Below are 21,473 nucleotides of genomic sequence, written 5' to 3'. Positions count from 1 at the left end.
TCCCAATTTTCAGGTGTGCGTTAAAAATGTGATGCCAGCAGAGAAGAAAACATATTTTGTAGGTAGGAGGATGTCAAAAGCCCAAGGCACCCTGATTCACAGCCTATGCTTTTTCCACGGTGCCATGATGCTCCTTGGATGTTGGCACTATTAAGTAAAGCAGCATTTATTGTATTATTTATTGTATTATTGATTCTTTGAGCATAGCTACTCAGAAAGTAGTTACACTCTAGACTGTATGCTCATAGTGGGCAGGAAATGTGTCTGATTGACTGTAAGCCCGTCAATGGGCAGGGATTGTCTCTATCCGTTGCCGATTTGTACATTCCAAGCGCTTAGTACAGTGCTCTGCGCATAGTAGGCGCTCGATAAATACTATTGATTGAATGAATGTTATACTGTAATTTTCCAAGTGCTCAGTACAGTGCTCTGCACACACCGTAAACGCTCGATGAATAGACCCAGTGAACTGAATTGAATGCGGGAGAGTTGTTCAACTGTTGTGCAACAGTTGTCTTGGACACATGTGCTTCGGATTATTCTCATTTTACATGAGGATGTAAAGGGAGCTTGAAGACATCACAAATGGAAAACTGGGACACCTGTTACAAGGGGAGGATTAGGTAGAAAAATGGAAGTAGGAAAGAGTTTTTAAGAGGCCCTTTATAAAGTCAAATTTGCCTTCTGATGAAGAGATGGTACAGCGCGTAGCTCAGTGGAAAGAGCCCGGGCTTGGGAGTCAGAGGTCATGGGTTCGAATCCCGGCTCTGCCACTCGTCAGCTGTGTGACTATGGGCAAGTCACTTCACTTCTCTGGGCCTCGGTTACCTCATCTGTAAAATAGGGATGAAGACTGTGAGCCCCACGTGGGACAACCTGATGATCCTGTATCTACCCCAGCGCTTAGAACAGTGCTCTGCACATACTAAGCTCTTAACAAATGCCACCATTTTTATCTCACTCTAGTCTGCTGGTTGAATTTTCTGCCTCTGATCAAAACCGGTTAATGCTCGGCTAACTCTCAGTTGCATATCATATCTCCACTCTCTGTTTTGCCAATTCAAGTTCTTCCAAGATGAAGGCAAACAGCCTTGGCCATAACCTCAATCTGCATTTACATAACTGTTCCAGTCATGGATTCAGGCATATGCCAGGATAATAATAATGATAATAATAATAGTGGCATGTGTTGAGCACTTACTATGTTCCTGCCACTGTAATAAGTGCTGGGGTGGATACAAGGAAATCAGGTTGGACACAGTCCCTATTTCCATGTGCGGCTCACAGTCTCAACCCCCATTTTATAGGTGAGGTAATTAAAGCCCAGAGAAGTGAAGTGACTAGCTCAAGGTCACAAAGCAGACAAATGGTGGAGCCAGGATTGGAACCCATGATCTTCTGATAGAGCCGGGCCCGGGCTCTATCCACTAGGCTATGCGGCTTCATTCACTTGCAATGATTACCGTGCATTTTGGTGGCCATTTGCTCAAGCTAGTTTCCTTTGTGATGATGCTAATTGATACTGCACCTTTGTAAGAGTGCGATATTTTACGGAGAATGCAAGTTTCCCAGCATTCCAGTCCACACAAAGATGGCATGCAATCGTAATGGCATTTTGTAACAATTTGCAACAGATACCAGAAATAGGAATATGGTACAGGAAATGCCATAATATAGAAAGCTATCTCAGAAAGGGAGGACTTCCTCATCTATGATTCCATTTGCTTTCAAAGATAATTTTCTTGCAAATAAATACAGCAAAAAAAGAAATCACCAGTTCCTTCCTACTTCCACTAAACATATGAGTTTCACAATACTTGAGAAGCTGCATGGGCCTGAGAGCCCAGAGGTCCTGGGTTCTAATCCTGCCTCCACCACTTATCTGCCGTGTGACCTCGGGCAAGTCACTTCACTTCTCTGGGCTTCGGTTACCTCACCTATAAAATGGGGATTAAGACTGTAAGCTCCATGTGGGACATGGACTGTGTCCAACTTGATTAGCTTGTACAGTGCTTAGGAAGTGCCTGGCACATAGTAATTTCTTAACAAATACCATGAAAATACTTCATAAATACAGGGATTTTTATGCTGCCATGAGCAACACACAAAAGTCACCCATCTGAACTAGCACATGCTTTAAAAAGAGAGAAGACATGTCTCTTGCATTTTTTAAGATGTTGGATCTCCCTAGTGACTCCAAAAGTGTAATCTCTCTTCCCTATTGTTATTTCCTACATGGTCCTCTTTGTGATTGACTACGCATTCTGAACAAAGAATGCATCTACAGTGATTATGCCTATGCTGGAGCACTTCCTACATTACTGGGCCTCCTCAAATGTTAAAGGGGATTAATTCTCACGTGTATTCATTGCATCTGAGTTAAAAGAACGCTTATGCTGTCAGTCATAAACTACCATTCCATTTAATGACTACCTAGAAACAGAAAATAATCCTGGTGTTGCAAAGGTATCAAGACAGCATCGTTAATATGAGTACATCCCTCTTGCCCTTGCAATGGAAATCACTGAGAAACTTCCAATATTTTGTTAATCACAAAACTGGCCGAAGAATGAATTACTGTGGCAGGTGGGCTTGCGGAGTTTTAAAAGCAATGTAATACAATCAACTGTATGATATCATATTTCCAGGAAAGCAAGATTCAGCTATAACCAAGTATGATGTTTAGGCAACTAATATTGACATTAAAGTATTCAAAATCCCATAGGGATTTTATATCTCTGACCCTGGACTTTAAAAGAAGCTTTAAACGAAACACATTACCAATTTAACGCAGCTGAAATGGACTCTGGCCTTTGTAGTTTCTGCTAGTGACGCCAAGCAAATTAATCGGTAACCGTAGTACATAGTTTTAAGTTTATATCAAGGACGAAGTGCATAGGAAAAAAAATTAACCAAGTCCGTTACTCATACAACTTCATGTTTCATGGTGGCAATTCAAATGTTTGTGTTATTTTTTTCCCCAAGGAAAAATAAGTAAATATTCCTCCCGAAACGCAGCCCCAAACCCATACGGTTTTCTTACTGTGGTTCCGCACAGCTGGCAAATGAAAGAACACGTTAAAAATCAAAATCTACATTTTGTCATTCCATACCCATGAACTTGGAAATCTGACATCAGTCTCCGTGCCTTTTCTTTCACCCTGACAGCAGAATAAAACACCAAGTGAACAGTTTGATCTTAGAGATGAAAGACACCTTCTACTTTAGAAGTGCAGGTGCTGAGTGTTAAACAAGTCAGATGGGCAAATTGGCACTTTGGCCACCGACTCATTGCTTGGCCAGGCCAAAAAGCTAATCAAAGAAATCACAGGTCACATCGAACAAAGGAAAGACAGATGCTACAAAAGTTTAGCACTTTTGGAGTGTTCATGCTAATTAAAGATGGAGATGAAAGGTTCATACTGCATCAGAAAGTCCCATTTTAAAGATATCACCAACAGTGTAGGAAGAACAGGGAAGTCACAGAAAACAGAAGTAATAATCACGATTCTAAGACACCGCAATAAATAAATACACAACCTCTGTGGGGAAGAGTAGAGTATGAAATCTGTCTCAGATACAAATAAACTCAGTCCCCAAATTGCCACCCCTTCAGAAGGATCAATTCAGCAGTCGATAGTATTTTATTCATTCGTTCGTTCATGCGATCGTATTTTTTTGAACACTTGCTGAGTGCAGAACACTGTACTAAGTGCTTGGAAAGTACAATTCAGAAATAGAGATAATCCCTGCCCACAACGGGTTTACAGTATGGGTGGGGCGGGAGGGAGACAGACATCAAAACAAGAAAACAGGTATCAATATAAATAAATAGAATTATAGATATATACATATATACACAAGGGCCAGGACTTGGGGGAGAGCAAAGGGAGCGAGTCGGAATAACACAGAAGGGAGGGGGAGCTGAGGAAAAGGTCTGGGCAGGCCTTTTGAAGGAGGTGTGCTTTCAGTAGGGTTTTGAAGGGGGGGGAAGAGTGATTGGCGGATTTGAAGAGGGAGGGTGGACCACTTACTATTTGCAAAGCACTGTGCTAAACACCAGGGAGGATATAATACAACAGAATTAGCAGGCATATGATCTTCAGATGCATCATCTCATTCCTTCTCTAATACCCTGTGCAGTTTGGGGATTTGCAAGTGTTTTCGCTTTTATTCTGGGTCCCTTTCATCTTCCGTCTCCTGCCATCACACCCATATGACATAAAGGATGCGGATTCTAATTCTGACTCCGCCACTTGTCTGCTGTGTGACCCTGGGCAAGTCACTTCACTTCTCCGTGCCTCAGTTATCTGTAAAATGGGAATTAGGACTGTTTGCCCCACGTGGGAAAGCCTCATTACCTTGGAACTACCCCAGCACTTAGAACAGTGTTTAGCACATAATATATGCTTAACAAATACCATAATTATCATTTTTATAAAACTTCCATAAGGTGAGAACATACGTAGGCTTAGAGTGAAGAGGCAGTTCGTTCTGTTCATGTTCACATCGGAGACTCCATCTGCTCTCGTGCCAAATGTCTCCGAAGTTCACAGAATATACTTTAACCGTGATTTGACCGTGGCTTTTATAGTAAGCCTTATAAATCCAATACGCAGTCTGTCATCCTGCTTCGGATTCTTCCACTAGGATCTAGAGAAACCCCGGTGCTTTAAAAGCTACCTTCCCAGAGAGGGAGGTGAAGAGAGAGAAGCAGTTTTTAAGGTTCAGCTACTTCAGCGAGTCAAAGGTGGTTTGCATGCTCTGTTAAATCTGTCAGCAGTGGAGAAATAGTATGATATTTTAGGGGATCTGACCCAACACCGAAAGCCAGGCAGCAGTGAACTCTAGAGAAGGAAGTGTGGCAACATTTTCTCTAAAACTGACGTACAGAACATTCTACACTCTTAAGACTTTTGCAGGATGCCCCCCGCCAACCCCCAGGGGAATAGGTTCACTTTAAATGTTATTGTCAGTGAAAATGAAGGGATAGGATATTCAGAGGCAAATATCCATCATTCTCTCTGTTTGTTTTCATCAGAATCAACTTGGCATTTTACCTCCAAAATAGTGGCAAAGCTTTCAAGTATAATTGTAAGAAAATATATATATATATATATACAGAAATAAATATATTTCAATATATATACAAAATATATATTTTTTTCAATATATAACACAAAAAATAAGAGAGGAGATATCTTTTTTATGTCTGGTATTGTGATATTTGTTGTGGTATTTAAGCACTTACTATGTGCTAGGCACTGTACTAAGTGCTGGGATGGATACAAGCAAATCAAGTTGGACACAGTCCCTGCCCCATGTGGGGCTCACAGTCTCAATCCCCATTGTACTGAAAAAGTAACTGAGGCACAGAGAAATGAAGCGACTTTATTCATTCAATCGTAGTTATTGAGTGCTTACTGCGTGCACAGCATTGTACTAAGCGCTTGGAAATACAGCAACAGATAGAGACAATCCCTACCCAACAATGGGCTCACAGTCTAGACTTGCCCAAGGTTCACAGCAGACAAGTGGCGGGGCTAGAAATAGAACCCAGGTCCTTCTGACTCACAGGCCCTATCTACTCATTCATTCATTCATTCAATAGTATTTATTGAGCACTTACTCTGTGCAGAGCACTGTACTAAGCGCTTGGGATGGACAAGTCGGCAACAGATAGAGACGGTCCCTGCCCTCTGACGGGCTTACGGTCTAATCGGGGGAGACGGGCAGACGAGAACAATGGCAACTCTATCCACTACGCCATGCTGCTTGGGTAATATACTGCATAGAGTTTATTTTTTTCCAATTCATAGTTTTCGTCCCAAAATGACTTGGGATACAAAATCTTGTCATTATCCTCGACTCACCTTTTTCATTCAACCCACATATGCAACATGCCACCAAATTCAGTATGGTAATTCTACCCTTCCATCATCTCTAAAATTTCCTTTTTTCTCTCCATCCAAACTGCTGCCAACCTGATCCAAGCTAAGGTGGAGGAAGCAGCATGGCTCAGTGGAAAGAGCCCGGGGGCTTGGGAGTCAGAGGTCATGGGTTCGAATCCCAGCTCCGCCGCCTGTCAGCTGTGTGACTGTGGGCAAGTCACTTTACTTCTCTGGGCCTCAGTTACCTCATCTGTAAAATGGGGATTAAGACCGTGAGCCTCATGTGGGATAACCTGATTACCGTGTATCTACCCCAGCGCTTAGAACGGTGCTCGGCACATAGTAAGCGCTTAACAAATACCAACCTTATTATTATTGATCCCCTTTTTACAGATGAGATAACTGAGGGGCAGAGTAGTTAAGTGACTTATACGAGGTCACACAGCGGACAAGTGGAAAAGGTGGGATTAGAACTCATAACCTTCTGATTTCCAAGCCGGTGTTCTATCCAATATGGCATGCTGCTTCTCCTCTTGGGAGAGTATAATGTAACAGTAAACAGGCACATTCCCTGCCCACAAAGAGCTTACAGTCTAGAGGGGGGAGACAGTCTAACAAACATCAACATCATCATCATCATCATCATCATCATAGGTTCTTTTGTGACTAAGGAAAGGGTCTGATTGGGATGTTGCAAGTGTTTTCATTTGGGAGCGCCTTATGGAGGAGGACCTTTTAGGAAAGCTCTGAAAAAGGTAAGCGTGACAAGGTCGAAGACGGAGGGTGTTCCAGGTGTGGGGAACGGCAAGAACCCCATACAAATGACGGCACTCAGAAATGTTAACAAGAAGGATGGCTAGTATGTGGAATTTATTTATAGCCAATCCATTTTCGAATTGATTCTCAAGATCCCGGAATGTAAGGAATAATAAGATGCTCATGTCAATAAAAACACTCACCGTCTAGGAAAAATAGCACGCAGTGTACAAGAAATGGATAGATACAGAGTTGATATTGCAGCACTAAGAGAAACCAGATTTCCTGCTGCAGGATAACTCACGGAGGCAGGAATGAAGAGAAGTCCTGGAGATTTTCCCACTCCACAGTAACGGCTTTTATGTATTGGATTTGTAAAATAGCAACAGTTATTGTTGGGCTTTCCAGATCTGCTCAGAGACCAAAGTGACTGACTGATGACCCTACATCGGCCCCATAAACAAAAATTGCCCTACCTCTTCAGGGCTGCTGTTTGACAAAATAAATATTCCTACAATTTTCTCTCTCTAAGAAACGTTCCAATAGTATTGTAGAACCAAATCCCCTGCCTTTTCACACTTCAACACAATCAGCGAACGGGCACTTCTCCACATTTTTTTTTTCAGTAGTCTTGTATTAAGCAACATCCCCAATATCATAACATCATCTCCATCACGAACAACGTTTACTGTGGACCAACTGTTTATTAGGATTCTACGCAGAGCTAGCCAAATCCATCAAGACTAGCTTGATGAAAATGACTCAAGAGAGTCAACCACCACCGGCAGAAAAAGCAAGCAATGCAGAACAACAGCTTGTCCCCATCGAATCAGGACAGCGTGCATATCTTTTAGGGAACCGTCAGACAGAGCGTGTCGGCAATGGGGCCTAAAGCTCTGGCACAAAACGAAGGTCTAGAAAGGCGCAACGCTGTTCCAATTTGCATATAGTTATGAGAATTGGACCCATCACGAATGTCATCAAGTTGAGCAGTTCCATCAGTAGCTCTTACAGGTCATAGCCAACCTCAAGAGGCAAGTCAGAATCACAAACAAATAGGGAACGAGGTACAACTACTAACCTTGGCAGGGTGTATACGTCCTCTAGGTAGCACAGGTGAATGAACGGTTAAGACCTTTTGAATGATTAGCTGAAATTGGGGTTGCTAAAGCAAGGAGGGCAGATGAAGCACCCTCGCGATTTAGAGAAAAAACAGCCTAACAGCTGAACGTTGGGAGAAAACTAGCAGACGGATCAGCCTGGGGGGTGGTTACCACTGAAAAAAAGATCAGCTCTTATTAAACAGAAGCTTTGAGAAGATCGATAGACTAAGTGGCAAAAATCAAAACAGTGCCAGGTGCCGCGAACTGCAAACATGTAAGACAGAAGGTGACAATATTTGTGTATGTGCCTGGTGTCAGAGGAACTAACAGGTCTGCCTTGGCCTGTTCAGCTACATTTGCATATAAAGAACAGTCTGTCTGCTAAACTCCATTCATGAGAGAGGTTGGTTCAAGGGACTTAATTAGAAAATGCATTTGAACTCCAGTTAGCAAAGCATTTGCATTTGAATTACTCACTAGGATCTTAAATGTCAACTAGAAATCTTAATACGGTACTCACCCATCATGTTGTACAAGCTCTGTGGTGCAAACTGCCTTGGCATTTTCTGAATTGCCTCCTTATATACCCCAAGTGCCTCCTAATACATAAGAACAGATAAATCATTGCTAAGTAGCGGTTGTAAATAGCCTTCTTCTGGGCAAATATATTATGAATTCTCCAAACAGATATTACAATATTCTCATAGCGACAGAAATACCTACACCGCTATTTCTAAAATCCCTCCAAGGGGCAGGTAGTGGGGCTGTCCTTTGAACGTAGTTTTCACCGACTTCATTAGTGAAAGGATTCACTCAACTCCGGAGGAGCAAAGAATTTTAGGCTTTGCAGAAGCATAATGTCCGCCATATCGCTGCTAATATTTTCCGTTCATAAAGGTTATCAAACTGGTTGGGGATTAATTACTAGGACGCCCTGGCTTCTTCTGACTTTGTGACAAAAAGTGGCATTCTAATGGGCCAAGTGATCTTCCTTGGATGATAGGATTCTTGAAAGAAGTAACACATTTGCCAACAATTTAACGTGTATTCTAATGTTAACGTTTAATGCAATTGAAAGGACGGATACTCTGAGGCACAGAGGATCAGTTTTGAACAACTTGAAAAAACGGTGCTAAAAGGTCACCCTTAGGGTAATGTGCTGGTGGTAGGAGATGATATAGGATTGCTGAGTGGGTATGAGGGCATTCAATAGTATTTATTGAGCGCTTACTATGTGCAGAGCACTGTACTAAGCGCTTGGAATGAACAAGTCGGCAACAGATAGAGGCGGTCCCTGCCGTTTGACGGGCTTACGGTCTAATCGGGGTTGATGCTGTTTACTCGGGAGGCATTTGCAAAGAAGTGGAAGCAGAAACTGTGTGAATGGATGGACTCAGAGAAAATAAGTGTAGAGTGAAAGAATGAAACAAAACCTCGTTAGATCCCCCCGGTTAATGGTTGGTCCAAAGACAGACAGCCTGACAGAGAAGCTGAGGTGAGACAAGAGAGATGGGAAGGAAACCAGGAGGATAGTTAAGCCAAGGATGAGGAGAATTTCTAGGAGAGGGATGGTCAACAGTGTCAAGTTAGCTAAGGGTATGAGGAGGATTAGCCTATTACAGTCTGACTGTGGGTACACACAGACTACTTTTAGAGTTTGGACAGGAATAGGAGTAGGGTGATGGAGCTGGATAATGTGGAGTGATTTCAGATTGTCTTTTTCCCATCTAAGAAAGACTTAAGCAAGCTGAAGGAACTGTATAGAGACAGAAGTCCGATGAATGGAGCAATCGATAAGGGAACAGAGGAGGATGGGATCAAGCATTTTTCAAAGGAAAGAGGGGACCGGGTAGGCGTTACAGGTCGGAAGCACTGGTTTTAAGAGTGGCTTTGGAGATTAATTCCTCTTTAGAGTACAGCTGGGAAGGAAACTGCCGGCACGGTGACGGAAGAGCATCAAGCATTAAGACCATCAAGCTGGACCGAAAGCTCGTTCTGGGCAGGGAATGTGTCCGGGTATGGTTATATTGTCCTCTCCCAAGTGTTTACTACAGTGCTCTGAACACAGTAAGTACTTAATGAATATGAATGATTGAATGAATTGTCAGCTGTGTGACTGTGGGCAAGTCACTTCACTTCTCTGTGCCTCAGTTCCCTCATCTGTAAAATGGGGATTCACTGTGAGCCTCACGTGGGACAGCCTGGTTACCCTGTATCTCCCCCAGCGCTTAGAACGGTGCTCGGCACATAGTAAGCGCTTAACAAATACCAACATTATTATTATTAAAAGAAAGCGGCCTAAGGGAAGGTTGATGTCTGACAGTTGCTAGGTAGCAATTAAACGAAGGAAGTGCAGGAAAGGTACCTACACATGAAAAGGAAAAGTTAGTCATCTAGAGATATTCCCCTTTATTCAACTCAGTAAGCAGTTAGTGTTGAACCTCATGGCAATACAAGCAGAAATCTTCCAGTGCAAGCAAATGAGTCTGAGGAGAGGGGTTGGGGGAGGAGGGGAAGGAGCACACAATCAGTTCTGGTATGTGTTGAGCTTTTGAAAAGTCTGACCACACTCACTGTGGAAAGGCTAGTGACTCGCTGAGGGGAGGGAATGTGTCTGTTATAGTGTTGTACTCTCCCAAGCATTTAATACAGTGCTATAAACAGAGTAAGCACTCAATAAGTATGATTAAATACGACGCCTGAATAAAGACAGGCTCCCACACTTCTGGGATGGATCAGATTGCCTGCCTAACTACAGCTAGTGTTAATTTTATACACTATACGAATGGGCAGGTCAAAGAGAGTCATTAAAATTGTGAAGGTTTGTGATAGTGTGTGCTATTATGCTGTATCTATTTAAACTGAAACTGAGATTTCACCGAGAGATTTAGAAATGTTTTTTTTCAAAATTCGAAGTCAAAACGATCATTGCTAGTTCATGTTCAAAATGATGAATCGAAGCATCACTCTTTAGTATAGGAGGCTTCGTGCACTGTTGTTTCAATCTGATACCAGCCAATGACCCAGTCTTAATACACACACAATAGTAAACTGCATATTTAAAAGAGAAATGCTGAAATAACGATCTGTCAGTATCCTGAAATGTTTCCACATTCTTATTTTTTGCAAATTTGTTTTTTTCTATATTTCCCTCCTTAAACACACATCAATTGTTCACATTTTCCTGGAAACAGATAAAGGAAACTGTACTCGGAAGAATTACAAAACAGACCTGCTTGTGCTTAATTTTAAAATGGTTGAGTGAAATTTAAAAACAGATCAGAAAAACACTTATAAATGTACCATAAAACATGATTCCTGTGAGGAAGGATGTCCAATTTAGAAAAATATAAAATATAGAATACATTCCAGGGTATTCTAAAATATCTTGAATGGTCACTAGGCAGATAGGCTTTTAGCTATGTAAATAAATTATTTTTAGTGTCACATTAAAATGAACAAGTGAAAAAGAATCGACTCATCTCTCAGTTTGAAATGTAGCTGCTTTCCTACATTCCGTTGAAAGAGTTAATAATACTCTAGAAGGAAGGCAAACTTCTCACGGCTTTTAAAACATTATGCTTTTTGTGAACCAAATTGTTGCATACTATCAATTAGGTCTAGTTCTACAATCTCAAGTTCTCGATACAATTTTGACAGAGTCCCTTGCCCCCTTCCAAAAAAAAAAAAAAGAAAGGCAAGGAAGAAAAAGAGAACAGTGTCAGACAAACACAAAAATACATGACAACCAGGGGCAGCCTTTCCATTTGCACAATGTGGCCGGAACTTTGGGTGCTGCATTAAGTATCAGAAAGTGTAGAAGTAGGTAAGTTAGAGCCTCACCTCATAACGTCCTTGCTCGTGATAAAGCTTTCCTAAATTATAAAGGCAGCTGGTTACGGAGCTCTTGTGAGCATGAGGATCCTTCAGGTTTTCATCGGGGATATCTGAGCATTTCAAGAATGTCCGACGAGCTTCCTCAGTCTTCCCTTGGTTCATTAGGATAATGCCGGTATTTAAATATGCAGCTGAGGGAAACACAGAAATAATTTTATATTTGAGTAAAACACCATCTCCCTGTTCCCCAGCTATAACCTGTTTCTGGGATTTTATAAGATAAAAGATATGACTGGTTCTGTGGCTGAAAACCGTACATTAGGTATTCAGAACTATTCTGGCACAGGAGACACACCTTACCTAATAAAAATAATAATTATGGTATTCGTTAAGTACTTACTTTCATTCACTCGTATTTATTGAGTGCTTACGGTGTGCAGAGCACTGTATTAAGCGCTGGAGTGGATACAAGCAAATCAGGTTGGCCACAGTCCCTGTCCCTCGAGGGGCTCGTAGTCTCCCTCCCGGCAGCGTGGCTCAGTGGAAAGAGCCCGGGCTTGGGAGTCGGAGGTCATGGGTTCGAATCCCAGCTCTGCCACTTGTCAGCTGTGTGACTGTGGGCAAGTCATTTAACTTCTCTGTGCCTCAGTTACCTCATCTGTAAAATGGGGATTAAGGCTGTGAGCCCCAAGTGGGACAACCTAATTACCCTGTATTTACCCCAGCCCTTAGAACAGTGCTCTGCACATAGTAAGAGCATAACAAATACCAGCATTATTATCTTACAGATGAGGTAACTGAGGCCCAGAGAAGCGAAGTGACTTGCCCAAGGTCATCTTCAAAGGTTCAAAATGAAAGCTTCACCAGCAAGGTAATTAGGAACATACCCTAATAAGGAGCCCCAAAGGGCATAAACGGGCAAAAAAAAAAAAAGCCATATTTGTTATATGCTTAAGAATGGGTCAGTGTCGATTATGAAGAAGAAATACTTTAAACACTTAGTGAAACCCAAACTCAAACAATGATCCATAGCAGAAGACCGGGTATAGGGCTCTGCCGATTGATTCCAAGAAAAAGAGCGTTAGGAATTATAAATCCCAAGTGCCTAATCATATCGGCATGCACTTATTTCCCCCGTGTCTACCCCAGCGCTTAGAACAGTGCTCGGCACATAGTAAGCGCTTAACAAATACCAACATTATTATTCGATGCAGACAGTGTAGAAAGGATCGCCAGCAAAACCATCATTCTCCTGGGCGGGGAAGTGTTAAGAAAGAAGTGGGGGCCCTGGGGTGGGCTGTCTAATGGATTCCCCTGTCATGTCAGCCTAGATAATAATAATTATAGTATTTGTTAAGCTCTTACTATGTGCCAAGCACTGTACCTAGATGACATTACAGCACCGCGGTGGCAGCAGAGATACAAGGGAGCTGTGGGCAAGAAGGGGAAGAAGGCGGGGGGGGGGGGGGGGGAAGAAGGGGAAGGAAAGGAGGAAACAGGAGTTAAGGGATTAGGAGGACTCCCTGATATCAAAGAGTCACTTTTCCTTCTGGTACCTCTTCTCTCCCCTCTCCACGCTTGGCCTGTGGCTTGCTCTTCAAGAAGCAATAGAGGCTTTTGGTTGCTGGGTGGGGGGAGGAGAAGAGGGGGTGGGATGCTCCCCTCCCTCAGTTACAGTTGACACCCCCTAGGGCAGGAACATGACAAGCATACGGAATGAAGAAACACACATGTGCCTGAGACAGGCAAGTGAACGGCTAATAACAGTTAACGAAATGTTAATGAAATGTACGTCGCCTTGATTCGATTTATTTGCTATCGTTTTAATGAGATGTTCTTCCCCTCGATTCTATTGACTGCTATTGTTCTCGTCCGTCCGTCTCCCCCGATTAGACCGTAGGCCCGTCGCAGGGCAGGGACCGTCTCTGGCTGTTACCGATTTGTACATTCCAAGCGCTTAGTCCGGTGCTCTGCACATAGTAAGCGCTCAATAAATACGACTGAATGAACGAACGAATAACAGCCAGGCACAGTTCTAGGGCTGAGGTAGATGCACGATCATCAGGCCGGACACCATCCCTGTCCCACATGGGGCTCCCATTCTTAATTCCCATTTTACAGATGAGGGAACTGAGGCAAAGAGAAGTGATGTGATTTGCTGTAGGTCCCACGGCAGACAAGTGGCAGAGCCGGAATTAGAACGCAGGTCCTTCCGATTCCCGGGCCCGAGCTCTATCTGCTAGGCAACACTGCTTCCTCTTAAACCCAAAACACAATTTTACCCCTTCTATTCACTACCAGCTTAATGCCATCTTCCAATCACGGAATCAACAATATTTCTCCTGGAGTTGAAGTGGCAGCACGGCTTAGCGGAAAGAGCACGGGCTTGGGAGCCAGAGGATGTGGGTTCTAATCCCGGCCCCGCCACTCGTCTGCTGTGGGACCTTGGGAAAGCCACTTAACTTCTCTGTGCCTCAGTTACCTCATCTGTAAAATGGGGATTAAGCCTGTGAGTCCCACGTGGGACAATACAATTACCTTGTACCTACTCCAGAGCTTAGAACAGAGCTTGGCATGTAGTAAGTGCTTAACAATTACCATTACTATTATCATTATTATTACAGAGTTCCTAGCACCAGAGCTTTGCCCTTATATGTGCTGATTATTAACTTCCTCAGTGAGGCTACTGGGGCTGAGGAGAAAGATTTTTTTTAAAGGGACTACTGAGGATAAGCAGGTTCTGGTCTCATGCAGGGCAGCATCTCCTCTAAGAGGCAGTCAAATCGGCACGATTGTCTTACAAAAGCCTGTGAAGAAGAACATAATAATGATAATGTTGGTATTTGTTAAGCACTTACTATGTGCAGAGGACTGTTCTAAGCGCTGGGGTAGATACAGGGTAATCCGGTTGTCCCACGTGAGGTTCACAGTCTTCATCCCCATTTTACAGACGAGGTAACTGAGGCACAGAGAAGTGAAGTGACTTGCCCACGGTCACACAGCTGACAAGTGGCAGAGTCAGGGTTCAAACCCATGACCTCTGACTCCCAAGCCCGGGCTCTTTCCACTGAGCCACGCTGCTTCTCGGGAAGAACACCATCTTCCTCCCCGCTTTCAAAGCCTTACTGAAGGCTGACGGAGCCCTCTTTTCTTTCACTCCCTTCTGCATCGCCCTGATTCACCCTCCTCTCCGCCCAGACCCACAGCACTTATATGTCTTGTCTTATGCTGTCGAGTCATCCACGACCCATAGCAACACCATGGACATATCTCTCCCAGACCCCCTACCTCCATCTGCAATTGCTCTGGTAGTGTAGCCAAAGAATTTTCTTGGTCCAAATATGGAAGTGGTTTACCATCGTCTTCCTCCACGTAGTAAAACTGAGTCTCTGCCCTTGAATTTCTCCCATGCCTCTGCCGCCCAGCACAGAGGAGTCTTGACTCATAGCAAACTGCCTTTCATTTGCTGGCCACCGCTCAAGCCAGGAATGGAATGGATATGTCTCTGCCTGACTCTCCCTCTCGTAGTTGAGACCGGTAGAGGCCTGGAAACGCTGCAGGTGTAACCCTGAGAGGGTAAGCACTTACGTACACACTTGTAATTTATTTATTTCTATTAACGTCCGCCTCCCCTTCTACAATGTAGGCTCACTGTGGGTAGGTGATGTGTCTGATCTATTGCTATACGGTACTTCCCCAAGTACTTACTACAGTGCTCTTTGCAAACTGTAAGCACTCAAAAATTAGACTGATTGAAGCCAAAGGGTGCTGGTTGCCTCCATCTATCAAAAGCCAGGAGTGGACAGCTACACCCATCTGTGGAGTGGAGCTAGGGAGATGCTAAATTTTTATAAGTAATTACTGGAAGGCCAAATCTCTCTCTGTTGATCCCTGCCTAGTCCCCGACAAGGGTAGATTGCCCCTTCTTCCCTCCTCTCCTCTCTCTCTTTCCTTAACTAATACCTGTGGCAAAAATAAGTCAGGACAAGGATTACATGATGTTGTGAATGTGGGATTCCATTCTTTTCCCACTGTCTCAGTGTCCAATTTTATCATTTTGAAACCCCAATGTTTAAAGTGGTCAGTAAATCCCGTAATTCATATGAGAAGCAAATAGACTAGAGATGGCCACAAGCAGATGGCAAAAATCTCTTAATCAGTCTTCGTGTTGAAACTTGAGTCTAGTGAATCTTTTTTCAGATTCTAGGTTTGATTCGTTCCAACTGTGATATTGATTAAATATTGACTCAGCTATTATGATCCATCTGGGAGCCCATGGCAACCATGGCTTTTGATAGAATTGGAATAGGGAGCACGGTCTGCCTCTCCGCTCCCAGGGAGCTCAGTACGTTCACGGATGTTGCTTGTCCAGAGTGGCGGCCCCGATCTCCCAAAGCAAGGGAATCGTGCAATAAGGAAGGGAAGCAGCATGGCCTAGCGGATAGAGCACGGGCCTGGGAATCCAAAGGACCTGGGTTCTAGTCCCAGCTCCACTACTTCTCTGCTGTGTGACCTTGGACATGTCACTTCATTTCTTTGGGCCCCAGTGAAATGAGGATAAGACTGTGAGTCCCATGTGAGACATGGACTAGGTCCAACCTGACTACTTTGTATCTACTCCAGCGCTTAGTACGGAGCCTGGCCCACTGTAAGCACTTAACAAATATCATTAAAGAAAAAAAACAAACAGTACAGCAGAAGCACAATATGCATTCGTTGTCCTTGAAGACTTTCCACTCTAATGATGGAAAGAGATGTAAAAATCTGAACAAATAATTGAATGTTCAAGTGAATACACATATACCCTGAAGTGTTGAGGATGAGTATAAATAAATGGATAGGAGATGGATGTTGGGTTAGTATGAATGATGCGGGAATGAATAGGGGAGGAGTTTTTTGGGGGGAGGGGTTCTGAATATGGAATGGAGAAGCAGTGTGGCTCAGTGGAAAGAGCCCGGGCTTGGGTGTCAGGTCATGGGTTCTAATTCTGACTCCACCGCCTGTCAACTGTGTGACTTTGGGCAAGTCACTTATCTTCTCTGGGACTCAGTTACCTCATCTGTAAAATGGGGACTAAGACTGTGTGCCCCACGTGGGCCAACCTGATTACCTTGTATCCCCACCCCTCCCCCAGCACCTAGAACAGTGCTTGGCACATAGTAAGCTTTGGGATGGGTAAAGAATATATGCAATCAATTAGGAGAAGATAAAACTCCTCTAGGACTCAGAGAACTTTAGAGGATCACAAAGCAGGCCTAAAAAGGTCTGTGAGGATCCATCAGCACAGTGAGCGCCAGCCGTGTTTATATTCCCTAAAACTGTTTGTTGATCAGATTAGGATTAAACCTCTTCTAAAACTATTAATTAGGGGAAGAGTACTCATCTGATCACATTAGCAGAAGAGCAAACAGGGATAGGACCCCAGGAACTTTTGCCAGGAAACAGAAAGCAGCCATTAGAGTGAGTTCACTGTTGGAGATTGAGCTGAATTTATTTGCTAATTAGATTAAAAAAGGGTCTTGTAGATACTCCAGAGAAACTGCATAACCCTTGGGGGATTCTCCAACTTTGTAAATAAAGTCTTTCTCCAGAAATTGTGCCTGTATAGAGGAGTTAGAAAGGGCTAGTTAGAAAAGGTTTCCAATCTCTTAAAATGTCAGAAAACAAACCTTCTGGAGTCTGTGGTTTTGTGAACACTTGACCGGAATAAGAATGAAAAATATAACCAGTAGAAAGGAAAGGGAAAACTATTTGTGAGTGCAGCAATACTACTTACAAGCTAATGTAGGCCTGCTACCGATTGCCAGTTTATAGTAATGTAGAGCTTCTGAAAATCTGCTGTTCTCTTGTAGAAGTAATCCTCTGTAATAGAAAGACAGAAAAACCCATAAACCATAAGCATGTAACATAAAAGAGCCTTTATTGTATCAGAAGGAGTGATTCACCAAGCTCAATACTCTGTCTCCAACAGTGACAACAGAAGGCTCGGGGAAACATTGTCATGGTTTCCTGGATTGACGGAACGGCCTCGTGGAAAGGATGCTGGCCTAGGAGTCAGGACAGGGGATCTAATTCTGACTCTTCCACTTCTCTGGGCCTCAGTTGCCTCATCAGTAAAATGGGTATTAAATACCTGTTCTCCCTCTACTCTAGACTGTGAGCCCCTTGCGAGACAAGGACTGTGTCCAACTTAATTCTCTTTACATCTACCCCAGGAATTAGAAGACTGGTTGGCATATAGTAAACAATACGCCAACAAAATACCACAATTATTATGAATTATTTTTGACATCCCTCTTTTGTATGATTAGAGAGGTGTCTTATTTGCTCCCTAGCAATAAATTGTGGACTTCGTATCCAATCATTTATCCAAACTGCCTTGGAGCCACACAGACTGAGACACATCTTACATTCAAAAATGCAAGATAAAAACAAATGCTGAATTGTTTCAAAGAAACTAAATAAATTAAAAAGAAAAAGAAATGTTTTCTTTTGTGATAGAGCACACCAGAAAACAGACTTAAAGGAGGTTGATTCAAACACCGAAATTTACTCAGTCCACACAGGCTTCTCCCCTTTCAAGATTACCAATCATCCATCTATGTTTTTCTGAACACCAGAATCCTTAAACATACGAGACAGAAACATGAGATGCTTCTCAGACCGGGCATGCTGGAAAATATTGTATCTGTAAGGAAGTACACAATGAGAGGCACCAGTTGAAGATATCAAAGTAAAATGACAGAGATTAAGCCCATTTTTCAATCAGGCTCTCATGACAGGACCCGGACAGACTTATCATTGCTTCCTGATTAGTTGAGGCCATTTCCTGATTTCTATACTGTGATTTGATTGAGAAACAACCCCCAATGAGTCTGGCTAATTTAAGTAGCATGTTCTTGGCGTGCAAGGATTTAGAGTTATTATAGACTCAGTCACTTATTTGGAGTTGATGAAATAGCAGCATTCCACGTTCTCAAAGTCAGTTACATTTTTATATAGGATGAATAAAGACTGAATGCACAGGTCATTTTCCAAATGAAACATCTTTGTTGACGGCCTGCATTTTCCCTGTAAACTTTTTTAATAGATGGTGTTTTAAGTAAGCATAGACCCTCACTATGTATCTAGTTGCGGGGAAAAAAAAATTATGGAATTCTGTCCATTTTCACATAATACTTTAATTGTATGTCTGAGAGTAGACAAGCAGACATGTGCAAATAATTATACTGCATTTCAAACAGTTTTTAACACTTGGCTGTTTGGCTCCTATAAATTCAATTACAAAAGGATTTATTTCATTCAGATTTTCTGAATTCATTTTTTTTTTCAAAATGAAGAGATAACCAAAAATAAATTATTTTAAGAGACTATACCAAAGCCAAACCATACATGAAGCAAAATTTAAGAAAAATATTTTTTGGTTAGTCTATATCAGTTTTTTGAACAATAATGCCCCCAGCATTTACAAAAATTTCAGAGTGAAAATCTGCTAAGCTTTAAAAAAAAACTTTAAAAAAAAGAATACTTTGAGATATGGCTGGTCACACATATGAAACAACCTGTAGTTAAGAAATTTAATTATTTTTATTAAACCCATAAATAAATGAACAAATAAATAATGATTAAAAGGCACAAAGCCAAATAATTCAGATGCTTTAGACTTACGGTTTTTTTCTCCCGGAAACAGCAAGTGATAGTGGAAAGAGCACAAGCCTGGGAGTCAGGGCACCTGAGTTCTAATCTTAGTTATGCCAACTGCTATGTGACCTCAGGCAAGTCACTTCTGTGACTTTGTTAATTGATCTGTAAAATAGGGATTTCACATCTGTTCTTCTTCCTACTAAAAGTGTGAGCCTATCTGGTTCAGGAACTGTGTTTGACCTGATTATCTTGTCTCTACTCTAGCACTCAATACAGTGCTTGACATAGTAAGCACTTTGAAAATACCATAGTTATATTACTGCTTTGATGTTCGGGCCTCTTAGCTGGATTACAGGATGAACATATGAAAGATATTAATCTTCCTTTGCACAATGCACTGCCAAGGCAATGGGAGAGGAAGGTAGTTTTTTGGCCCGGGAATCCTGATACAAGGTTTTCAAGCACGCTGGTAACCAAGGCTGGAATAGGTTGCCAGACAGGATAAATGATCTATAAACCAACATTTAGTCAATTTTGCAATTGTAAAGCATACAAATATAAAGATTCAAGAATTATCATCTGCTACTGAAGCCCCAGGAAATTATTAATATTATTATTACTTGTTAAGCACTTTCTATTTGCCAAGCACCATACTAAGTGCTGGGGTAGATGCAAGATAATCAGGTCCCACAGTCAAGGTAGGAAGCAGAAGAGACACTGGATTCCCATTTTACAGATAAGGGAACTGAGGCACAGAGAAGTTAAGTGACTTGCCCGAGGCCACTCAGTAGACAACTGGTGGCGCTGGGATTAGGACCCAGGTCCTCTGACTCCCAGGCCTGTGTTCTTTTTACTACACAGTGCTGCTTCTCATATAGTCTTCTTTCCCCAATTTGCTTGTATCCGGCACTTAGTACAGTGCCTGAGCCCTAGTAACAAAGACCTCAATTATTATTTTCATCCCTAAAATTCCCTTACCAGCTTTCAACCAGACTTGTTGGGAGAGTCTGAAAGCGCTCTTATGTAAGAATCTAGCTGGAACCCTAGCTGGGTTGAGTTATGCCTATTAGAGAATCATAAATCTGTGTTATTTTGGTGCGATAAAACTTTCGTTTATGTTTTACTATGGATCCATATTGAGTTCAAGGAATATTTAACCAAGCTTGTCCTTTGGGTTGTACATTTTGAATAACTGTCAATTCTGGAAATTCAATGACCGGCCTTTGTAATTGGGGGTTTTCGTTAGACACAGAACCTATTCTTTAATTAAATAGGCCAAGAACAGTTAGAAGCCATTTTTATAGCAAAAGTGCAAACACAAATAAGAAGAGATCTGTATTTTAATAAGCAAAGAAACAATTCACAGCATGCAAAGACATTTCCAAGAATGATTAGAGAGATGACATATTTAATTGCTTAGTACACTGAGTACACAATAAGAAATCTTCCAATTTCAAGGCTTACTGGGATCTTAATTGGATTTTATTAAAATATGTGGCCGGAATCGCATTATGCATAATTCTATCTCCTCTGTACATCTGCGAACTTCATAAGGCATTCTTAATTCAAAAATCTAAAATGAAATATGCATTCTTGGGGAAAAAATAGCAATTGAAGATGACCAAATGAAATGCTACAGTTTGGATTTTAGAAAAGATATGGAATAGGATATTTTTTGCCAAAGAAAATTAGAGAAAATGTTCACTTTTCAACTTTTTCTACCTCTATAAACTGACCCTTTGTGCTCTTTGTTTATTAGAATGTTAAAATGAACTGAAATGAAAGAAGAAGGAATCCACAAAGCTTAAAGGGGAAAATAAAGTTAACAAAATATAAAATACTACTTATTATCAAGCCTATCTTGTATGATATAATAAGATATCAAGAAAATAGGCGATACTAGGATTGGCGATTCTGGATCCGGCATGTGAAAAAAATTAACCCTATTTAACAGCTAGGTCTCCAAGTAACACCAGGTTTCTTATTTATGTTCAAAAACAATTCCCCGCTTCTTAAAAGGGACGGTATTTCAATGTTTCAGACAGTTGATAAATCAAACATAGCAAAACATTCTAGGCTTTTCATGTAAATGTTCATTCAAGTCTCCATCTGGTATCAACTTCAAAAGTTACAGGAGTAGCAATATTTTAGTACATTTTCCATTACACCTAGACAGGACAACTGTGAACCATTGCTTTAGAACATTTCTTCAAATTGCCAGGCACCTTAATCAAATTTTCAG

At 41.9% G+C, this 21,473-nt stretch overlaps 1 protein-coding gene across 1 annotated transcript in view; it reads right to left on the bottom strand.

Annotated features, from left to right (window-relative positions):
- TMTC2 (transmembrane O-mannosyltransferase targeting cadherins 2) overlaps positions 1 to 21,473 on the bottom strand; it is a 342,425-nt gene that overhangs the window by 109,857 nt on the left and 211,095 nt on the right. Inside the window, exons 5-7 of the mRNA XM_029078947.2 lie at positions 17,364 to 17,449; positions 11,594 to 11,778; positions 8,271 to 8,349 (exon numbers count right to left, since the gene is read on the bottom strand). Coding sequence (XP_028934780.1) covers positions 8,271 to 8,349; positions 11,594 to 11,778; positions 17,364 to 17,449 — 350 coding nt within the window. The remainder of the gene's footprint in view (positions 1 to 8,270; positions 8,350 to 11,593; positions 11,779 to 17,363; positions 17,450 to 21,473) is intronic.

This window comes from Ornithorhynchus anatinus, chromosome 14 (genome assembly GCF_004115215.2).
Source record: "Ornithorhynchus anatinus isolate Pmale09 chromosome 14, mOrnAna1.pri.v4, whole genome shotgun sequence".
NCBI classification, from domain to species: Eukaryota; Metazoa; Chordata; class Mammalia; order Monotremata; family Ornithorhynchidae; genus Ornithorhynchus; species Ornithorhynchus anatinus.
This window is presented reverse-complemented; position numbering and strand designations above follow the sequence as displayed.